The following is a 22,723-nucleotide window of genomic DNA, read 5'->3' as shown; positions in this document are numbered from 1 at the left end:
GTACTATATCAGTTGTGGTACTATATGGGTACTTCAGTTGTGAATAACATTTCCAAACTTTACTTGTGAATAACACAGATAGATTTAAAGGTAATGTATTTGCAGTAGGATATCTTGAAAAGACAGGTATTCTGTACTAAGCGTTCATACTCATGTCACACTACAGTGAACAGACGTGATTGAGGCTGAGCGGTTTACAGCACAAGGTACAACTAAACGAGAAACACGCCATGCACTGTAGACAGTATTACCGCAAAGAAAATTCCCGTTTTTAAAGCAGCTTAGTGACAACTTTATAAATATTTAAACATGTTTGAACATTAATGTAAATTCGTGAAAGTTACTATGCAGTAGACTTTACAGGGAGTATTTTCAATGTGAGACGTTGTGTATCTAATAACGTAATTCATCACTCAGCGTTTAGTAAAACTATGAAGAACTTCAAGAAGGTAGACTTTGGACGCCTGTACCAAAGTACAGCAGCTGTTCTGAGGAAATACTGGCCAGAAAGGGGAAGTAAATGTGAAAGGGACGCCCAGCATAGTGTGGGAATTCCTGAAGTTGGTGTGTTTTTGTTGGGACTCGTTTTGCTATCTTGTCAGATGGTAAGTAGCTACATCCTCTTTCACATTTGCTTATGTTACGTTCCTTACTGGATGCCTTTATCACATGTTCTGACTGTCAAACACATGCTACTTCTTGGAAGTCATACCTAATTTCCCTACACTGCTTGGGGAGAATAAAGGACTTTGTAAGCATATTGCGTCCAGCTATCAAGAAAGCGTAAGAAAAATGCAAAACTTACAAAACTGTAGTACTCGTATAATAGTTATTAGTATAGATGTCTGCTCTAATACACTTAGGATTTCCACGGGTCAGAATTTCCAGTGTGGTAACATTGGTAATGGAATATACTCAACACATTGCTGCTACGTTTGAACGGTGCTGCCGCGTACTGCATTGTCTTTAATGCTGGTACTGGGCAACAGCGTTGCTCCTCACCATCTACCCGTTATGCAGCACGTCGCTGTTTGTAACTACCACACTGCCAGCAGTAGCAGAGACAGCAAACAACAATGAAGAGTACTGCACATCAAGAAGCCTAAAGTGGCCTACACAGCACACAGAGTAAGGAATGCACACTCTCTTGCCCAGGCTGCAAACATTATACGCCACTGCGTCTTCTAATAAAATTTTTCGGCGATGTTGACTGCATTGTCGATATACAATATTGTTCGACGTTTCGGCCACAATTGCAAGTGGCCTTCCTCAGGGCTGTCCTGACAGTGACAACACATCGCTCTTGAGGGAACAAAACCGACAGATGTAAAGGTAATACCCGGAGTACCACAGGGAAGTGTGATACGACCGTTTACAATATACACTATGTGATCAAAAGTATCCCGACACCTGGCTGAAAATGACCTACAAGTTCGTGGCGCCCTCCGTCGGTAATGCTGGCATTCAGTATGGTGTTGGCCTAACCTTAGCCTTGATCACAGCTTCCACACTAGGAGGCATACGTTCAATCAGGTGCTGGAAGGTTTCTTGGGGAATGGCACCCCATTGTTCATGGAGTGATGCACTGAGGAGGGGTGTCGATGTCGGTCAGTGAGGCCTGGCATGAAGTCGGAGTTTCAAAACATCCCAAAGGGGTTCTATAGGATTCAGGTCAGGACTCTGTGCAGGCCAGCCCATTACAGGGATGTTATTGTCGTGTAACCAGTCCACCAGAGGCCTTGCACTATGAACAGGTGCTCGATCATGTTGAAAGATGCAACCACCATCCCACAATTGCTCTTCAACAGTGGGAAGCAAGAAGGCTCTTAGAACATCAATGTAGGGTATGCTGTGATTGTGCCACGCAAAACAACTAGCTGTGCAAGTCCCCTCCATGAAACACACGGCCACACCACAACACCACCACCTCGGAATTTTACTTTTGGCACTACACATGTTGGAAGATGACGTTGACCAGGCAGTCGCCCTACACACACCCTGCAATCGGATCGCCACATTGTGTACCGTGATTCTTCACTCCATACAACGTTTTTCCACAGTTCAATCGTCGAATGTTTATGCTCCTTACACCAAGGGAGACGCCGTTCGGCGTTTAGCGGCGTGATGTGTGGCTTATGAGCAGCCGCTCGACCATGAAATCCAAGTTTTCTCACCTCCCACCTAACTGTCACAGTACTTGCAGTGGATCCTGATGCAGTTTGGAATTCCTGTGTGATGGTCTGAAGATTTGTCTGCCTATTAGGCATTATGACCCTCTTCAACTGTCGGCGTTCTCTGTCAGTCAACAGACGTGGTCGGCCAGTACGCTTTTGTGCTCTACGTGTCCTGTCACGTTTCCACTTCAATATCACCTCGGAAACAGTGGACCAAGGGATGTTTAGGAGTGTGGAAATGTCACGTACAGACGTATGACACAAGTGACACACCATCACCTGATTGCATTCGAAGTTTTGAGTTCTGCGGAGCCGCACGGGATTAGCTGAGCGGTCTAAGGCGCTGCAGTCATGGACTGTGTGGCTGGTCCCAGCAGAGGTTCGAGTCGTCCCTCGGGTATGGGTGTGTGTGTGTGTTTGTCCTTGGGATAATTTAGGTTAAGTAGTGTGTAAGCTTAGGGACTGATGACCTTGTCAGCTAAGTCCCATAAGATTTCACACACAGTTCTGCGGAGCGCCCCATTCTGCTCTCTCACAGTATCTGAGGTCGTTGATATGTAATAGCTGGCAGTAGGTGGCATCACAAAGCACATAATATGAAAAACGTAAGTTTTTAGGGATGTCCAGATACTTTTGGTTACATAGTGTCGTTAAATTTAGATACTGAATAAAGCTGTTATGTTGATACTATTGACAGCTATCAGCAAGGCCATTGATGTTGATTATTTTGGAGCAGAAACACATGTAAGGGAACACTGTAGCAGACACTGTATGCTTGGCATCACATACACACACACACACACACACACACACACACACACTCACACAGTATTAAGAGACACTGGCGACTGGCATGTCTAGTGCTTACCTAGTACCATGTGGTGGTGGCTGTGCAAGCAGACGACTCACTTCGAGCACGTCTTTGGGCTGATTCAGCACTGCGTCTGCCCAGCCCTGCGTCGCCATCACCAGGTAGTCGTGGGCCCTTATGAAGGCGACTGCGGTCGCAGCCAGACCGGGGCAGGAGTGCCTCACCGCCAGCACTGCGGTGGCCGCTGCCGTCTCCACATCCAGCTGCGCTGCCACGTGCCGCTCACAGTCAGCTTTCAGGTCCGGCAATCCGTATTTGTCAGCGGCGGCCAGCATTTGGGGGGCCATGCCTGGCAGCTGGGGGGCCTGCCGGGTATAGAGGTAGGCCAGCAGCTGGCGCAGAACGGGGCCCTCCACGTCAGGGATGGCCACCTGGCCGCTGCTGGCCTCCAGCGTGTCGTGGCCAAACATGGCGGCGAAGACGGGGCTCCTCGCTGTGAGGACAGCCCTGTGAGCCACAAGTCGCGTGCCGCCCGCCACCAACGTGACTACGGCGCCATCGCCTGCGTCCAGCAGGGCACCCAGGTCCACGGCCACCGTCTCCTTAATGTCCTTAACTGCTTCCATTGTGGATGATTCTGAAACACAGTATCACTGGCCAGCCCTTTCCGTTACACACCACCCTCTCTACATATACATCAGCCTCACGAAGCAGAAGTTGGTAAATACTCTCTCCGGCACATCAACTGCAACAATATATCACTTCTGTGGCAAAATGATGAATAACTGTAAATCTGCAGGGTCACTCATTAACGATTGCCACCTACAATAATTCCGACAGTATGACAGGAGCTGAAAAGTTTGTGGGTCAAATGCTGCATGGGACGACAGGGGTCTTTTTCTGCTAGGTGGGATCGTGTCAGCGATTTGATGGTCAACAATGTTTTTTGAAGCAGGATGCTATAGTTTGGTACTTATTTTCTGATACCAGCTATTGAGATCAATGATTTGTAACAGTAAGGTCTTTGAATGTCAACAAAGGTGAAAAAGGTGGCATTTACAGAAAGTGTTCGAAGTGATGACCAGTGGTATCAATACAGATCTTCTTAATTGATTGGTATTCCTTATCACATTGGCACTTACTGAAGCACGTGCTCTGGCAATTCTCACTCGGATATTGTGAAAATAGTAAATATTCGCCGAATACGGTGTATCCATCTAACGTGCCACAGACATGTAAACATTTGGACGGTTTCGCAATACAATACTAATAGAAACGGTAAGACTAGTATCGCCGAATCAAGCGAATGTGAATAATGTATTCCTTTGAAGAACAAGTCGATATGCTTCTCATTTACAGACAATGCCATCGAAATTCAGTGACAGCTACAGACTTATAAGCTGAAAGATATCCTGAAGGTATTCACTCTACACGTTATACATTTAAATATGTGTATGATAAATTGAGAACTGCATCTTTAATGCATCGGAAACACATCAGACCGAGGAAAGTTACTAACGAGGAAACGGAAATAGGAACTCTTACCACTGTGGTTCGAGATCCTTGTGTTACCTCACGTCAAATCGCGAGAGTATCTGCCATGAGACAGAGTGTTCTGCAGTTCCATAAATATTATCCTTACCATATCAGTCTCCACCAAGATTTAACTGGTACAGGTCGTATGCATCGCACTCAATACTGGCGATGGGCTCAACTTCAGATTCAGAGGAATGATACATTTATTAATTTCATTTTATTTACTGACGAGGCTACATTCATGATCCATAGAAATGTTAATCTGCATAATATGCATTACTGGGCAACTGAAAATCCATGTTGGCTGTGGCAAGTTGCACACCAAAAACCATGCTCATTGAATGTATGGTGTGGGCTTCTGGATGGCAGAATTGTAGGCCCCTATTTGATCGAAGATAATCATAATGGTAGGAAGTACACCACATTCCTGCAAGAAACATTAGGTCTGTTGTTGGAAGAAATAGCTTTAGGAATAACGAACAGAAGGTGGTAACAACACGATGGGTCTCCAGCACATTTTTCGCTGATGACTAGAAATGGGGTGCAGAGACATCTCCCAAATCGTTGGATTGGACGCGTTCGTTCGCCACACTTGACGCCTCTGGAATTTTTTTCTTGTGGGGATTTCTAAAAAACGCTGTGTATAAAGAAATATTCCAACTACATCTGAAGATATGCAAGAGAGAATTGTCAGAGCATGTGCTTCGATAAGTGCCGAAGTTATAAGGAATACCACTCACTCCGTCATAAGAAGATTGCAGCACTGCGTTGATACCAATGGTCATCACTTCGAACACCTTCTGTAAATGGACGTTCATGCTACCATTGTGACCTTCGTTGACCTTGAAAGACCTAACTGTTAAACATCATTAGATTCGCTTCGACAGCCGCTATCAGAAAAGAAGTACCAAATTGTAGCATCCCACTTTTTAAAAAAAATGAAGTTGGGCTTCATATGTCTGAAGCGACCCCACCTAGCAACAAAAAACAGACGTCATATTATGGCCCCTGTTGTCCCATGCAACTTTTGTCACACCAAGTTATCCGTTCCTAACATACCTTTGGAGTTGTTCCTGGTGGCAATAGTTACCGTCACATCCTGTACCGTTTCAAGAAATTGCTCTTTGTTTCAATGCATTTTGTCTGAAGAATCCCTGGAACGGCTCCAGATCTCATTTCCTTGACCCCTTTCTACAGTTACAGACAAGAAAACTTTCGAAGTCGAGATCTAGCACAATACTGACTAGGCGAGGAAGAACTACACTAGGACTTTATTCAACTAGTTATCCTCCTGATTTCTCCAGTTATTTAAGAAAATAACGATGTCCCAACACTGGAATCTACACTCCTGGAAATGGAAAAAAGAACACATTGACACCAGTGTGTCAGACCCACCATACTTGCTCCGGACACTGCGAGAGGGCTGTACAAGCAATGATCACACGCACGGCACAGCGGACACACCAGGAACCGCGGTGTTGGCCGTCGAATAGCGCTAGCTGCGCAGCATTTCTGCACCGCCGCCGTCAGTGTCAGCCAGTTTGCCGTGGCATACGGAGCTCCATCGCAGTCTTTAACACTGGTAGCATGCCGCGACAGCGTGGACGTGAACCGTATGTGCAGTTGACGGACTTTGAGCGAGGGCGTATAGTGGGCATGTGGGAGGCCGGGTGGACGTACCGCCGAATTGCTCAACACGTGGGGCGTGAGGTCTCCACAGTACATCGATGTTGTCGCCAGTGGTCGGCGGAAGGTGCACGTGCCCGTCGACCTGGGACCGGACCGCAGCGACGCACGGATGCACGCCAAGACCGTAGGATCCTACGCAGTGCCGTAGGGAACCGCACCGCCACTTCCCAGCAAATTGGGGACACTGTTGCTCCTGGGGTATCGGCGAGGACCATTCGCAACCGTCTCCATGAAGCTGGGCTACGGTCCCGCACACCGTTAGGCCGTCTTCCGCTCACGCCCCAACATCGTGCAGCCCGCCTCCAGTGGTGTCGCGAAAGGCGTGAATGGAGGGACGAATGGAGACATGTCGTCTTCAGCGATGAGAGTCGCTTCTGCCTTGGTGCCAATGATGGTCGTATGCGTGTTTGGCGCCGTGCAGGTGAGCGCCACAATCAGGACTGCATACGACCGAGGCACACAGGGCCAACACCCGGCATCATGGTGTGGGGAGCGATCTCCTACACTGGCCGTACACCACTGGTGATCATCGAGGGGACACTGAATAGTGCACGGTACATCCAAACCGTCATCGAACCCATCGTTCTACCATTCCTAGACCGGCAAGGGAACTTGCTGTTCCAACAGGACAATGCACGTCCGCATGTATCCCGTGCCACCCAACGTGCTCTAGAAGGTGTAAGTCAACTACCCTGGCCAGCAAGATCTCCGGATCTGTCCCCCATTGAGCATGTTTGGGACTGGATGAAGCGTCGTCTCACGCGGTCTGCACGTCCAGCACGAACGCTGGTCCAACTGAGGCGCCAGGTGGAAATGGCATGGCAAGCCGTTCCACAGGACTACATCCCGCATCTCTACGATCGTCTCCATGGGAGAATAGCAGCCTGCATTGCTGCGAAAGGTGGATATACACTGTACTAGTGCCGACATTGTGCATGCTCTGTTGCCTGTGTCTATGTGCCTGTGGTTCTGTCAGTGTGATCATGTGATGTATCTGACCCCAGGAATGTGTCAATAAAGTTTCCCCTTCCTGGGACAATGAATTCACGGTGTTCTTATTTCAATTTCCAGGAGTGTATATTACTCTGGTCGTAAGCGCTAGTCCTGCATGTAACCATGCAACAGTTAGTTGATGCTGCGGATCAACGATGTGCTAGTAAAGGCTAGGGTGCATTTGTGGTAAACCTTATGTTGGCGTAGCATACATAACCAGACCGCAGCATATTCTCAATACTACTGTCACAAGATGACACCAGAACCATAAATAGGGCGGTATACATGATACAGTCATAGAGAAGGTGTCTCATCCTTTACTAACATATGTGATATTGCTCTTTAATTCTTGTCGAACCACCACAAAGTGACAGCTGGTAGTCGTAATGAGATAATTCCTATTGGTACAAGTCCTGAGTTACAACGTCAAACTCTGACTGAAGAAAATCTCAGTTGGAGCTGATACTCAGTATCTTCAATCACTGCATTAGAAGCGTGGGGGTATCCTTTAAATGGGAATTTGAATCACATTTCATTTGTTGCAATTACAGGTATCAAACCATACGACTCGTTGGTGCATTAATTTTAAAACTGGAATTTGAACTTGCCCTGAAAAACCTGAGGAAAAACAGAGACTTGGTAATAGACAATATTACTGACAAATTCATAAAAGCAGGAGGAACGGAAATCCCGTTATCTACTAATGTGCAACTTACACTGTCCAGTCAGAGTAACGTGATCACCTACCGAAAGCGTCAATAACTAGCTTTGGCACTGCAGACCACTGCGAGACATGCAGGAAGGGAGTCAGCAAGGTTCTAGAAGGTGTCAACGTCCTGGAAGGTATCAATGTCCTGGAAGGTATCAACGTCCTGGAAGATATCAACGTCCTGGAAGGTATCAACGTCCTGGAAGGTATCAACGTCAAGATCGAGATGGCCCCACGGCTTCTCGATTGGGTTTAAATCCAGGGAGTTTCGTGACCAGGGGAGTAAGAAACTCATCCTGTTACGAGCAAACTGTGTGATGCGTTGCATTGATCTGCCAATAAAAGCTATTGTGCCGAGAACAAGATACTGCATGTAGGGGTGTACAAGGTCCCAAAGGGTAGACACATACTTGTGTTGATCTATTGTGCCTTCCAGAACGACAAGATCGTTCACCTCACGGATTGCCTTGAAAACATTCCTCGTGACCACAACGCCCACTGCTCTGGCCCAGACCCTCCTGACAAGTGTTACAGGGTGTTTGATTGCAGACGTTTCAACCTGTTCGAGGATATAAAGTAATTCACCTCAAAATGCCACCTGTCGCCACTCAGTGGGCGTTCAGTTGCAGTATTGGCGTCCAGATTCCAGCCTCCGTCGCCGATGAACAGCAGTGAACCAGGTACGTGCTGCGGAGGCCCGTACCCAGCAGCGTTCGCTATCAGGAGACACTGTTGGTAGCCCCTTGGTTCTCTTGGGAAGTCAGTTGCTCAACAGTCGCATGTGTATTCGTCCATACACATCTCTGCTACCATCACTTATCCCTAACATCTAGATCCCTTGGTGCACTACAGTTGCCTTGGCGTCTCTTTTGGATATAGCCATTCCGCCACGCACAATACACTTTAACCTAGACGGCCGTTATGTATATACTTCCACCCTTGGCCTGAAAGCGAGTGATCATGCCCTTTTGGACGACAGCTACATCACTTTTTTTCCTCGTTATATCAGCAACGACTGTTATTTTCCTCGCCTTCTGCACACTACCTATAAAACCTCCACAACTAGCGCTGCTGCCAGCCTTCTGTGTGTGTTCACTGTATACTGTACACTGTACACTATGTTATCAGAAGTATCCAGACACTCATACAAACATACATTGTCATATTAGGTGCATTGTGCGGCCACATTCTGCCAAGGCACCTTGAGGGAGCAGAAAAGGGCGCTCCGCAGAGCTCATGGATTTCAAACGTTGTCAGGCAATTGGGTGTCACTTGTGTCATACGTCTCATAAACACCACCGACAGTTGAAGAGGGTCGTAATGTGTAATAGCCATACATCTATCCAGACCATCACACGAGAATTCTAAACTGCATCACGGTCCATTGCAAGTACTATGACAGTTAGGGAGGTAAGAACTTATTTCATCGTCGAGAGGCTGTTCATAATCCACATATCGCGCCAGTATATGCCAAATGACACCTCGCTTGGTTAAGGAGCGTGAACATTGGACGATTGAACAGTGGAAAAACGTTGTGTGGATCGACGAATCACGGTACACAATATGGCGATCCGATGGCATGGTGTGGGTATGACGAACGCCCAGTGAATGCCATCTGCCAGCGTGTGTAATGTCAGTAGTAAAATTCGGCGGTGGTGATGTTATGGTATGGTTGTGCTTTCCATCGAGGGGGCTTGTACCCCTTGTTGTTTTGCGTGGCACTATCACAGTACAGGCCTACAATAATGTTTCAAACACCTTCTTGCTTCCAACTGTTTAAGAGCAATTCAGGGACGGGTGATTGCATCTTTCAACACAATCGAGCACCTATTCATAACGCACGGCTTTTGACAGAGTGGTTACACAACAACAACATGCCTGTAATGGACATGCCTGCACAGCGTCCTGGCCTGGATCCTATAGAACACGTTTGGGATGTTTTGGAACGCCGACTTTGTGCCAGGCCTCACAGACCGACATCGACAACCCTCCTCAGTGCAGCACTCCGTGGAGAATGGGCAGCCACTCCCCAAAAAACCTTCCAGCACCTGATTGAACGTATGCCTGCAAAAGTGGCAGCTGTCATCAAGGTTAAAGGTGGGCTAACACCATATTGAATTCCAGCATTACCGATGGAGGGCGCCACGAACTTGTAAGTCATTTTCAGCCAGCAGTCCGGATACTTTTGATCACATAGTGTTGGTGGTGGTCACATTACACGGTCCAAGGGACTATTGACCACGAATTTGGATAGAAAATTTACAGTGCCCACCGATAAAAAAGACTTTTTCAAAATGCAAATTTAAGAAATGCGTAGCCTTGTGGTGAGTGTATCATAAAGTAATAATTACCATGATCTTCAAACAATTGATGCCAGGTTCTTAGAATGTTGGTTCTCAAATTAGTTACAGAGCAAAGAATGGAAAGGAATACAGCTTTTGTAGGTGTACCACATATATAGGATGTGTTTAGTATGTCTAATGACAAATTGAAGTTTGAGGTAGTCAAGTAACTCGGAATATACTACAGAGGCTGGTAACGTATTTGGAAGCTCTATAAAACCGAGAGAAATGTTACTGTTAGGTGCTCTACACAGGTTAAGAGGTATACACGGAAAAGAGTCTGGCAAGAACAGGCGGTACCAGAAATTGTTTTTTATCTATACAAACGAGGTCTACTTAAAAAGTGAGAGAATAGAGTTACGTGAGATAATATAAGTGAAACGAATGTTTACACTGATCACACAGCGCGTTTTACCTGATCCTTTATTCATGTTTTTTAAAACTGGGCAAGTTATGGGGAAAGAGTAAAATATACACAAAAATGAGACTACATGAAAAGTTATGGCTAGTGACATAAGACAAAAACCAATGTTGGAGTACATGTATGTGAGCAGCTGGTGCATGACGTTGACTCACTCACTTAGGAAACAAGATGGTTGAAGGTGGGAGAAGCAAAGAAGAAATATGCAGCAGAACTGCCCAAGAAAAAGTTGCAGTACTGACAAGGGGAGTTCCCCTCTCAGTGAGATCGACGTTTTGAAACCGTCTGTATGGTGATATAGGTTAAGATCCCAGGTAGCACACTCTCCAGTTATTTATCCTGGTGGGCCGCCATTTGTAAATAATTGGTGAAAAAATATTAGAATCTTGCATGACTCAACAGCTTTAAAAATGCACTATCCCATTGAATGGTTGTGTGATGTAATGGATATTTCCTTAGAAGTCCGACTATCCTCTGTTATAAAAAAGAAATTGAGTAAAAGAATCAATTATGAACGAGTGTTAAGTTACACTCATCCATACCAAAAGAAACTGACTATTACGAACAAAATGAAAAAAAAAGACAAGATAGGGGAGGTTTTTACGTGCAGAAGTTTGAGAGTTCTAATCTTCTCAGGTACTTTAATTTTTGTGTTTTTAAGTTTTTATCTAAATGATGCTGATCATTATTTTCATTCAGTTAACCGGTTTAAATGTAACTTCTTTATTTCTGTTCCTTTGTTACATCGTTTTAATCATAATATTAGCTACTTCATTTGGTCTCATTTTCCATCCTATCATGTTTAATTTAGATTTAATTTATTTCCTTTTATCATCGTATTTTTTCTTCCATGTTATTGCATACATTAGTTTCATTGCTCATTTTGCTTGAATTTCGTTTTACTCATACTCTTTTCTTCCGTTTAAATCTTCATATGCGTTATTTTGTCCGTGGTGCAGTAGGAATTTAGGTTTGTTTTAAATGTTTGTATGACGATTACCACAAAACAATACACATCTTATAACGAAAAATAGACTTTTGACAGCTTTGCACAATGAATGCATATAGATTATTTCATCTTTTTTGTTGTAGAAGCGATAGATTCGAATTTTCTAATACTTACATCTTATAATAAATAAATATTATTATATTCACATTCAGACAAATTCCGAGCGGAAAAAGAATGATGCAAAGAAAAAATGAGAACGAATGGAAAAATTCATACAATGATTAAATGTAGTGAAGAAAAAGAAATTAAATAATTGCATTCACATAAAGGCTTTACTTTATTAGTTATACCACACAAGCAGTCAAGAAGAAACGCTACTTTATTACTGCTATTAACTGTCACATTAAATTCGAAGTCTTTTTTCGTCGATTGCTTATAAACGAGGGCCTATCGAGTTGAATAGCTGCAGGGTGTGATATCAAGGATCTTTACCCATATGGTGATGTGTAGACGATTTCAGAAAGTCGATCCTCTCCTTGCAATAAATGTGATTCTTTTCTTTGTATGCTTGTACAATCAATGGTTCCATTTAGATTTGTGGTTAGACCAACGCTTTCTGTCCCTGTACGAGATATACTAATAGAGTTCCTTAGCAACATATTGAGTTGTGCTATCATTCAGCTGTCACGTTTTCACTATTCGGTAGTGTAAGTTTTTCTGCCATACAGTCCTGTTTAAACAATTTGTGTAAGACACACTACATAACATGGCACACAGAACTGGGTCTCTATATATCTGCACGAGGATTTTCAACAAGTTGTGCCACACTTGCTTTTCTGGATGACATTTGCGTGCAAATCAGTGTGCTACTCAAATTAAGAAAAGTCTTTTACTGAAAGAACATACAAAATTGCACCCAAGATCATGAAGCTCTGAATCCGGATAACTTTCTATTTCCTGATACTTGTCCTAAACTTACGTCAGTTTATGAGAGTGACGCTTTTTAGCTTAAGGAGAGAAGTGTTCGAATACAAAAACAGTAATACTGTGTTACTTTTGAATACATTATGGGCACAGCAGTGATCAATGGCTTATAAATAATTACTATTAAAGACAGTCTTGATCACGATTTATTTAACAAGGTGACCGGTTTCAACCACTACTGTGGTCATCTTCAGACCATTGAGTAGGAACCTCTTTCTGTTGAAGAATCACTACTACAGTAGTGAACTACTACTACAGTAGTGAACACTACTACAGTAGTGAACAGAAAGAGGTTCCTACTCAATGGTCTGAAGATGACCACAGTAGTGGTTGAAACCGGTCACCTTGTTAAATAAATCGTGATCAAGACTGTTTTTAATAGTAATTAGTAATACTGTGGACGCAGGTCAGGAAAGCATAAGGATGGTGGGAAACCTGTACACAGTGCCTATCGACTCCTCCCAGTACCAGTCCGGTGCCAAGATTTACCCTTTTCACGCTTTAGACTGTGTTCCTTTCACAACTACAGAACTACTAGATTCAAATTAAACTGAGACCTTATCTGGAAGACAAACGGTAAACTGACAGAGTAATATAGCGCCTTCTCAAAAAATCAAGAAACTGTAAGAGTAAAGAGGACAAGCAATTCCTGCAGAGCCCTTACTCACCTTGGAGCCAAGAAGGACAGACGTCGGGAAGTGATCTGTTTGGCTACACGCAGCACAGTACACACCCCGGCAGCCACTGGGTGGCAGTATAGGAAGACGCGCGCCCTGCCGTACCTATCATATACCTGACGGCGGCCGGTGCGGCCGCGTGACGTCACCATTATCTTCCGCACGGTCCTCGCGTGACCATACTCAGGTAGCGCTTTTCAGCTTAGCGCTTATCTCGAGTGCCTATTATCGGGTGTGAGAATGTGAAGTCACGAGTGCACTATGTGAGCTGGTTGATCCAATCTGTCTACAAGCTAAAATACAGGATGAACGTTAATAAAACCGACAAACCGCAGGGACAGATTCCTGACTGGAAATGAAGGGAAAAGGGCCCTACGAACATGTGTCCGGAAATCTACTGTTGCCACGGTAGATGGCTCTGACGGCAGTTCCTCTGACCACGTGCCGTGTGTTCCTTTTGTGTCTCAGGCTGTGTGATTGGCGCAGCGTACTGTAAGCGGCAGAATGCACGGTATTCATTTCGAGAACAAGCCGAGATGGCGTTTGTGTACGGGCAAGCAGATGGAAGCGGTCGAGAGGCAGCAGGGCTTGTCGAAACAAGTAGCCCCACAGACACCAATCGTATCGCCCTTCAGGCGGACGCAGGCGGCGGACTGTGCGTTCACCAGACTTGGAGGATCGGTTTCCACAGGACAAGTGGCCCGCCATTGTGGTGTAAGCGAAAGCATGATTATGTGTATCCTGCGTGACAGCCGCTACTATCCATGTCACCTGCAGTTCAAAAATGGTTCAAATGGCTCTGAGCACTATGGGACTTAACATCTGTGGTCATCAGTCCCCTAGAATTTAGAACTACTTAAGGGGCTCCGGAACGCCCTATACTTGCAATGTTAAAATAACGCTTATAAATTACATCTTTCCTCACAAAGTATTTGAGGTAGGAAGTTGAACGTTTTACAGATTATTTATTGGAATATGGGCTACAACTTAACACAGGGATTTCACAAAATTTTAGTTCAGTTATTAAAGATGATTTTTTTTCAATTGTAATGAAAATTCACAACATTTTTTTTGCAATTTTTTATTTATATAATCAAAAATATACAGTTTTTTGGAAAAAGGCTGTGTTAAATTATGCAGAATGTACTGTGTAACATTTACTGAAAGTTTGAAAAATATATTTGGAAGATCCTTAGAAAACATGTAATTAGTATGAGAAAATAAAAGTTTTGGGAATCGAGCGACAAAGATTGGATTAACTTTTAAGTGCATTCCAGGTCCATAGGATGGATTATCTTCATCCTCTGCAAACTCCTTCTCCAGCTTCCTCTTGTTCCTCCTCCTGTTTACTCTTGCTTGTATTTCTAGACTCTTTACAGCCCTGTCTGCAGCCCGAAGGCGTTCCTTGTCTAAAGCAAGCATCGCTCGTACCATGTTAGAACCTATCTTCATTCCCATATTTCTAAATACCTTTGGCTTTCCAACATTTCTCCTTTTCTTAAAAGCCTTCAGAGGATTTCTAATAACTTTACTTTTACTCATTATTATACTTCAACAAAACAGAGACTCAAGAAACAGAATTAATTACGAATATTTTCGAGATAACGACAGAGTAAATAAACATGAAACAATCGACAATCACACCAGCGATATATATTGAACCATCACAGGTTAGCCACAACACATACTTTATCTCACATCACTAAAATGTACCTGATGAACACGGACGTTAATGATAACACCATTTGCCAGCAGTTTAACAGCGCCACAGTGGGTCACGCCCATGTAGAACACATTTCAAAAAAAATTTAAAAATGGTTGTAGTCTTCGGAATTGAGTAAATTATATATCTATTAGAAGGTAATAGTCTGCAGATTCAGAAAACGCAAAAAAGTAAAAATGGAACTTTTCATGACTTTGAGCCTTTCCGGAGCCCCTTAAACCTAACTAACCTAAGTCATCACACACATCCATGCCCGAGGCCGGATTCGAACCTGCGACCGTAGCAGTCGCGCGGTTCCGGACTGAGTGCCTAGAACCGCTAGACCACCGCGGCCGGCGTCACCTGCAGTCCCGTGGAGCCCACTTTGAACAATTCGTTGCGATGTGGATGCGATGCAGTTCTGTACTTTGTTTCGGGACGATTCGTTGTCGTTGCACGCATACAATCCATTTCTGGAAACGTATTCACAGGACGTACTTTGCTCCATTTCCGGTCAGGAATCTGGCCACGGATTTTGTCGGTTTTGTTAACGTTGATCCTGTAGAGACATTGGACTTCCCAGAATGCGAAATGCTAGAATGCATTTTCTATCTCATTGAGAGCTCGCACTGGATTGGAGCAAAAATGTTGTCGACCTCAGTTTAAACAACATCGAGCAGTACGTTCCTTCATTATCTGTAGAATGGGTGTGGTTGTATTTCAGAAGTCTGTTTGAGAGTTCGGTTTCTATTGAGTGAATCTGAGACGGACTCAGTAGGGTACATATTCCATAAATAATTTGTAATTCTCGAGTTAAATTTTCACTCTGCAGTGGAGTGTGCGCTGATATGAAACTTGTGGTAGATTGTGTGGCGGACCCAGACTCGAACTCGTGACCTTTGCCTTTCGCGGCCAAGTGCTCTACCATCTGAGCTACCCAATCTCCTACCTTCCAAACTTCACAGAAGCTCTCCTGCGAAACTTGCAGAATTAGCACTCCTGGAAGAAAGGATATTGTGGAGACATGGCTTTGCCACAGCCTGGCGGATGTTTCCAGAATGAAATATTCACTCTGCAACCAAGTATCCGCTGATATGAAACTTCCTGGCAGATTAAAACTGGGTTCTGGGCCGAAACTCGAGCTCGGGACATTCAGGCCAAGTGCTCTACCATCTGAGCTGCCCAAGCACGACTCACGACCCGTCCTCATACCACTCGCCTGTGAGAGGCAAAGGTCCCGAGTTCGAGTCTTTGTCTGGCACATAGTTTTAATCTTACAGGAAGTTTCAATTTGTAATTCTTTTCAAACTATGTTACATCTTTTGGCACTGCTGGCTAATAAAGTTGCAACTCCAAGAAGGATAGCGAAACAGGAAAAGGATGAGATTGTTCGTACTCTATAGTAAGGAGAGGGTATGATAAAATTTTAAGCTGATTTGGACTCATACAGGGTGCAACATTTAGAGCCCAGTGCTTGAACATCTGACAGTTGGGTATCGAACAAGTGCACTTGAGTGACAGATAAGGTTATGTCAGCCACTGCTGTTTGGACTATACGCTACATACCTTCAATCTTAGCAGGTGCCGAGTGGCTGTCACAAAGCTACCACTGATGAAATGTTTTAATGGGTGTGTGATGTGGAGAAACTATTGGATGTCCAGCAGTCAAACACCATCTGTAACAAGGTCCGTTAGGAGTGGATAGGCAGTGTTAATATTGGGTAGACCTCTATAGTAGGGCACAGCTATTAGCCTCACCACATCATAAATATAGCGAATACTGTTCATAAAGCTGGCTAAGCGACTAGGCTGTGTTGTGCGCCCAGGAGCACCCCACGCCGTCACGCAGTGTGCAGGGTCTGTACAGTGATGGAAAATGCGCTCTGGCAATATTTAGTCTCCTAAGCTAGCGTGTGCACAGAAAGGTCCATCCTGATACTGTATAGATAACAGAGACCCTTCCGAAAAGACGTCGCCATGCTACTCCTATGTGCTGTGCATTTATTGGCTGTATAACAGTCAGTTTGCCTGTCTCTGCTGTTGCGTCCAGGAAATCAGAATAAATGGTCACTGTGATGATGCTCCTTGATGCTGGAGACGTCGCCCCATTGTCTGTTTTTCTCGCTTCAGACAAACAAATATCTTAAGTCAAAGTGCGTCAGATGGATGTACGATGCTTCATGACCAAGGAAATACACTCCTGGAAATTGAAATAAGAACACCGTGAATTCATTGTCCCAGGAAGGGGAAACTTTATTGACAAATTCCTGGGGTCAGATACATCACATGATCACACTGACAGAACCACAGGCACATAGACACAGGCATCAGAGCATGCACAATGTCGGCACTAGTACAGTGTATATCCACCTTTCGCAGCAATGCAGGCTGCTATTCTCCCATGGAGACGATCGTAGAGATGCTGGATGTAGTCCTGTGGAACGGCTTGCCATGCCATTTCCACCTGGCGCCTCAGTTGGACCAGCGTTCGTGCTGGACGTGCAGACCGCGTGAGACGACGCTTCATCCAGTCCCAAACATGCTCAATGGGGGACAGATCCGGAGATCTTGCTGGCCAGGGTAGTTGACTTACACCTTCTAGAGCACGTTGGGTGGCACGGGATACATGCGGACGTGCATTGTCCTGTTGGAACAGCAAGTTCCCTTGCCGGTCTAGGAATGGTAGAATGATGGGTTCGATGACGGTTTGGATGTACCGTGCACTATTCAGTGTCCCCTCGACGATCACCAGTGGTGTACGGCCAGTGTAGGACATCGCTCCCCACACCATGATGCCGGGTGTTGGCCCTGTGTGCCTCGGTCGTATGCAGTCTTGATTGTGGCGCTCACCTGCACGGCGCCAAACACGCATACGACCATCATTGGCACCAAGGCAGAAGCGACTCTCATCGCTGCAGACGACACGTCTCCATTCGTCCCTCCATTCACGCCTGTCGCGACACCACTGGAGGCGGGCTGCACGATGTTGGGGCGTGAGCGGAAGACGGCCTAACGGTGTGCGGGACAGTAGCCCAGCTTCATGGAGACGGTTGCGAATGGTCCTCGCCGATACCCCAGGAGCAACAGTGTCCCTAATTTGCTGGGAAGTGGCGGTGCGGTCCCCTACGGCACTGCGTAGGATCCTACGGTCTTGGCGTGCATCCGTGCGTCGCTGCGGTCCGGTCCCAGGTCGACGGGCACGTGCACCTTCCGCCGACCACTGGCGACAACATCGATGTACTGCGGAGACCTCACGCCCCACGTGTTGAGCAATTCGGCGGTACATCCACCCGGCCTCCCGCATGCCCACTATACGCCCTCGCTCAAAGTCCGTCAACTGCACATACGGTTCACGTCCACGCTGTCGCGGCATGCTACCAGTGTTAAAGACTGCGATGGAGCTCCGTATGCCACGGCAAACTGGCTGACACTGACGGCGGCGGTGCACAAATGCTGCGCAGCTATTCACCGTAAGGTGGCTCGCGGAGTATAGATGTAGATTCGACGGCCAACACCGCGGGTCCTGGTGTGTCCGCTGTGCCGTGCGTGTGATCATTCATTGCTTGTACAGCCCTCTCGCAGTGTCCCGGAGCAAGTATGGTGGGTCTGACACACCGGTGTCAATGTGTTCTTTTTTCCATTTCCAGGAGTGTAGTTATTTTTCCCATGGTCGCTCACGGTGTGAGGCAGCTGAGACTGTGCGTGGCATCGAGTACGTACATCCTGAATACATCCATTCCATATTCGTGTGACACTTGTAGGGTCCTTCCCCACAGACTGTGGAGGGAGGGAGAAATGGTGGCCGCAACTATTCTGGAGGCTCCCGCTGCAGGCACAGCTCAGGACTGGCAGAGTCTGGTGTCACACAGACATGGCCTCCACTGCAGGCACTTCAGCGTTCCAGGAGGCAGCCATTTCAGGGGGCTGTGGTGGAGGGTGGGCACTGACCTTTGTAATGTGTGCAGCGACTTGCAGTTCCATGTTCCTGACGCCAGTGCCTAGTTTGAACTCTACTACTCTAGTACCGTTCTTATCCACCAAGGCTATTTAACTACCTCTTTTTAACCCTTAGAAAAGATTTCGCTATCTCCACCCTACAAACACTCTTACTGTCTGTCTCTCTCTCCTCCCCCCCCCCCCCCCACCTCTGCCTTTTGTCTCTCTCTCCCTCTCTCTCAGTGAATGATGTTGCAACGTTGAACCGATGAACGAAATAATTTGAGAGAACCTATAAAAAAGTTCTGATTGCAAATTACAAGGGCTGTTTTGAAAGAAAGGTCCGACCAGTCGCAAAATAAAAACCACAATGAAAATCAAATTTTTTTTATTCATAACAGTTAGCCACACCTCGCGGCTACCTCTCTAAATAGTCTCTGCTCCAACTTAGGCATTTGTCGCGGCGTTGTACAAACTTTCCAGTACCATCGTCACGGAAACCAGCCGCCTGTGCTTCCCGCCAATTCATTATACTGTGAGCCATGTAAAAATTGCTTGTGGAGAGCGCGCCGCAGCGCGTAGCGTGAAGCAGTCGCCCTCCGTTTCTCGCGGTGGCGCCGCTGTGGAAATCGCAGCTTTGGTGTCTCCCTCTGGTGGGAAAGGGGAAAGGTAGCCTGTTCATGTGCATTTAAGGGGCACTATGAGCTCGCCAGTCGGTGAGTTGGTCAGCCGGGTCAGCCTGGGGCAGTCAGTGCCTGTCTGTCGTCCGGAGTGATAGTATCTGTTAGGCCGCCAGTCTGCTCGAGTTTGTTCAGGCAACGGTCGCTCATTGGCGGTTGGATCGATCGGTTGGTCGGTCGTGACCTGCGACACAAGATGACTGGTCCGCCTTGAGCGTCGGAGCATGTGAGGTCGCCAAGTGAGTCCAGTGGGCCGCGCCGTATAGCGAGGCGTAGTGGCTTCGCGGCCGACACGAGAGAAAACAGGAGTCAACCCACGACATCGGTCTGGCCGGTGCGAGCTGCGACGCTGTGAGACGGGAGATCGGCGCGCCTTCCTGCGTCCCTTGAAGCCGCTGGCAGCGGACGGTTCGGGAGAGCGTTTTGGGGGTGCTGCGCCAGGTCTTCGCCAGACATCACAGTTTCTTAGAAGTTAAGTGATTAGTGATATGTTGTTTCATTTACTTGCTAAATTCTACTTGTTTTCTTGGTCAGTCTCTCGTCCCCAGCTTGCTCCTCTGTCTCTCCTCCGCATTTGTTAGGCAGCAAGTGTCTGTCTCTCTGTCAGTCTGCCGTACGTTAATAGCTGCCTCTGTCAGATTTGTCGGATTCGGTGTTAACGAATTTATTGCTTGAAGTGTAACGGCCGAATTGCTGATATATGTTTCTACCTTGCCTATCATCTTGAGAGGCGGTATATGTGTAATGTAGAGCATGTTTGGCCAACCTTGTATATTTTATGTAAGACTGCATTACATGGGTTTTTTTTTAAATGGTCATTTTAGCATATAAAGTTGTCCCCCTTCCACCGTAAGTTTTTTTAATCAAGTTGCACCTTTGGTGTCAAGTAAACCGTCTAATGTTAGTGTTTTGTACCATTTCCATGCCTCCTACAGGGTGCATAGTTTATGTGCTTGTGTGAGCTGTTAAAATTTTTAGTTCAAAGTAATCTGGTGTGTCGCAGATTTGCACCAGTGCAGTCTTTTAGAGGTTGTTGTGAGTGGCAAGGTTCTCAGTCTGATAGCTCATACAGCCAAAAATTCGTTCTTCCTGCCTCTGACTTAATTGTAACTTGATATTTCGAGGCTGCTTTCTGATTATAATATTAAATCTGGTAAAAAAAATGCTTTTAGGAATAAAATTTCCATTTGTTGAAAGATATTTGATTTGTTTTCATCAGTTACCTACTGGCAACTAGTTCCACGCTCACATAGTGTGATTAAATGTGTTAATGTTCCTCATGAATCGCTAGTAAATAAAGTAAATTATTAAGAAAAGGTTTTGAAAGTAAATTCACGGTACACACTGCTTGTGCCAAAATGTTGTCTTTGTAGCCGGCCGTTCATTTGAGCAGGGATAAGCGATGGAGGGAACCAATTAAGGGATGTATTCCAGGTGATCAGACACTTCCCATCGAAAAGGCTGCAGGAGCGTCTTCGTTGCCCCTGCAGAATGCGGCTGAAAATTGTCTTGAAGAAAGAAACACATGGCATTTATGTTATGCAGGCTGCATAGTTTCAGGCGAAATCTCTAAACAGATCCTCATACTTGGCTGGAGACACAATTGCTTCTGCGTGATCACTCTGCTGTCTGAAGTGAAAAGAGCAACGTGAAGCGATCGACAGGCACACAACAGACACTGCCGAAAACATCTGCACGGATTTTCACAGTGGTTTCCATTTCGTGCCTAATCCGACCTTACTTTCCGAATACGCCTCGTATTTTCATCTACATCTACTATCCACGAGCCGCAGATCGATGCCCGGTGGATGGAGCTTTGTAGCAGTGTTGTCCAGTTCTCATCCCGTTCCATTCATGTGAAGGGAGAGAAGACATTTTGGGCACAAAGGTACCCACCCTAACCTCTCTTAAGCTAACATGATGGTCCTGTGAGAGAAACGTGATGGAGGCAGTAGAGTCATTGCAGAGCCCACAATGTGTACACTGGTTCCATAAACACAGCCGACGGGGTTTTGCTTGAGCAACGTCTCCTTCCTCCCAAACACTGTCAATCTAACTTATAAACTTTTGTATGAGCTACAGAAACTTGTCAGGATCATAGCTGTGCGTCCCTGAACTGTAACGTCCCCATACACTGGAGCTGTCCTCCGTAATGGGTCGCATTGCAGTGCCGTGTGTTGTGTCTTGATCATATGGTCTACGCCTTCCCAGGACCCTTCCCACAAATGTAATTTCAAATTGCTCTCAGTACTATGAGACTTAACATTTGAGGTCATCAGTCCCCTACAACTTAGAACTACTTAAACCCAAGGACATCACACACATCCATGCCCTAGGCAGGATTCGAACCTGCGACCGTAGCGGTCGTGCGGTTCCAGACTCAAGCGGCTAGAACCGCTCGGCCATACCGCCCGGCCAAATGTGAGTCCTTTACTCAATCCTCCACTTTTAATTTCATGTGGTCTTGATCGCGATTCGTAGTATTTTTGCAACGAAGCAGTGTAGCTTCTCATGCAAAAATCGTCAGCTACCGAAATTATTGGCGGGTTCATATGGCTCTGAGCACTATGGGACATAACATCTGAGGTCATCAGTCCCCTAGAACTTAGAACTACTTAAACCTAACTAACCTAAGGTCGTCACACACATCCATGCCCGAGGCAGGATTCGAACCTGCGACCGTAGCGGTCGCGCTGCCGGAATTAGTAATCAGGTAACACAAGATTCTTTCCTTAATAGTAGACATTAACATTATATTGCGATACGAACTTTCGGTTATCAAACCAAGAGGAAAGTTACGATTAGAGCTATTCCACATTTTCTTTTAGACGTCCTAAAGTTACTCGTCCCTATGGACATCACGGTCTCAGAATGCAGCTCACGCTCTCTGTTAACCAGTTTGTCATGTTCAGAGTATTAATGTTGTGTCGTGCCTTCTTTGCCACAGCAGTAACAACGGTTCCCCTGAGATCACCAAATTTAAGCGCTGTCAAGCTTCGCTAGCACTCGGATGAGTGACCGTTTGCTCTACCGAGCGCTGTTGACAAGTGGGGTGCACTCAGCCCTTGTGAGGCCAGTTGAGGAGCTACTTGACTCAGAAGTAGCGGCTCTGCTCTCGAA

General features: G+C 45.9%; 1 protein-coding gene across 1 annotated transcript in view; it reads right to left on the bottom strand.

Moving 5' to 3' along the window:
* Positions 1-13,361, bottom strand: part of LOC126213253 (ankyrin repeat and protein kinase domain-containing protein 1-like) — a 41,231-nt gene extending 27,870 nt beyond the window's left edge. The window contains exons 1-2 of the mRNA XM_049940904.1: positions 13,277-13,361; positions 3,043-3,622 (exon numbers count right to left, since the gene is read on the bottom strand). Of these exons, the coding sequence (XP_049796861.1) occupies positions 3,043-3,611 (569 nt within the window). The 5' untranslated portion in view covers positions 3,612-3,622; positions 13,277-13,361. The remainder of the gene's footprint in view (positions 1-3,042; positions 3,623-13,276) is intronic.
* Between the last annotated feature and the right edge of the window lie 9,362 nt (positions 13,362-22,723).

This window comes from Schistocerca nitens, chromosome 11, assembly GCF_023898315.1.
Source record: "Schistocerca nitens isolate TAMUIC-IGC-003100 chromosome 11, iqSchNite1.1, whole genome shotgun sequence".
NCBI lineage: Eukaryota > Metazoa > Arthropoda > Insecta > Orthoptera > Acrididae > Schistocerca > Schistocerca nitens.
Note: the sequence above shows the minus strand (reverse complement) of the source record. Positions and strands in the feature narration are given on the sequence as shown.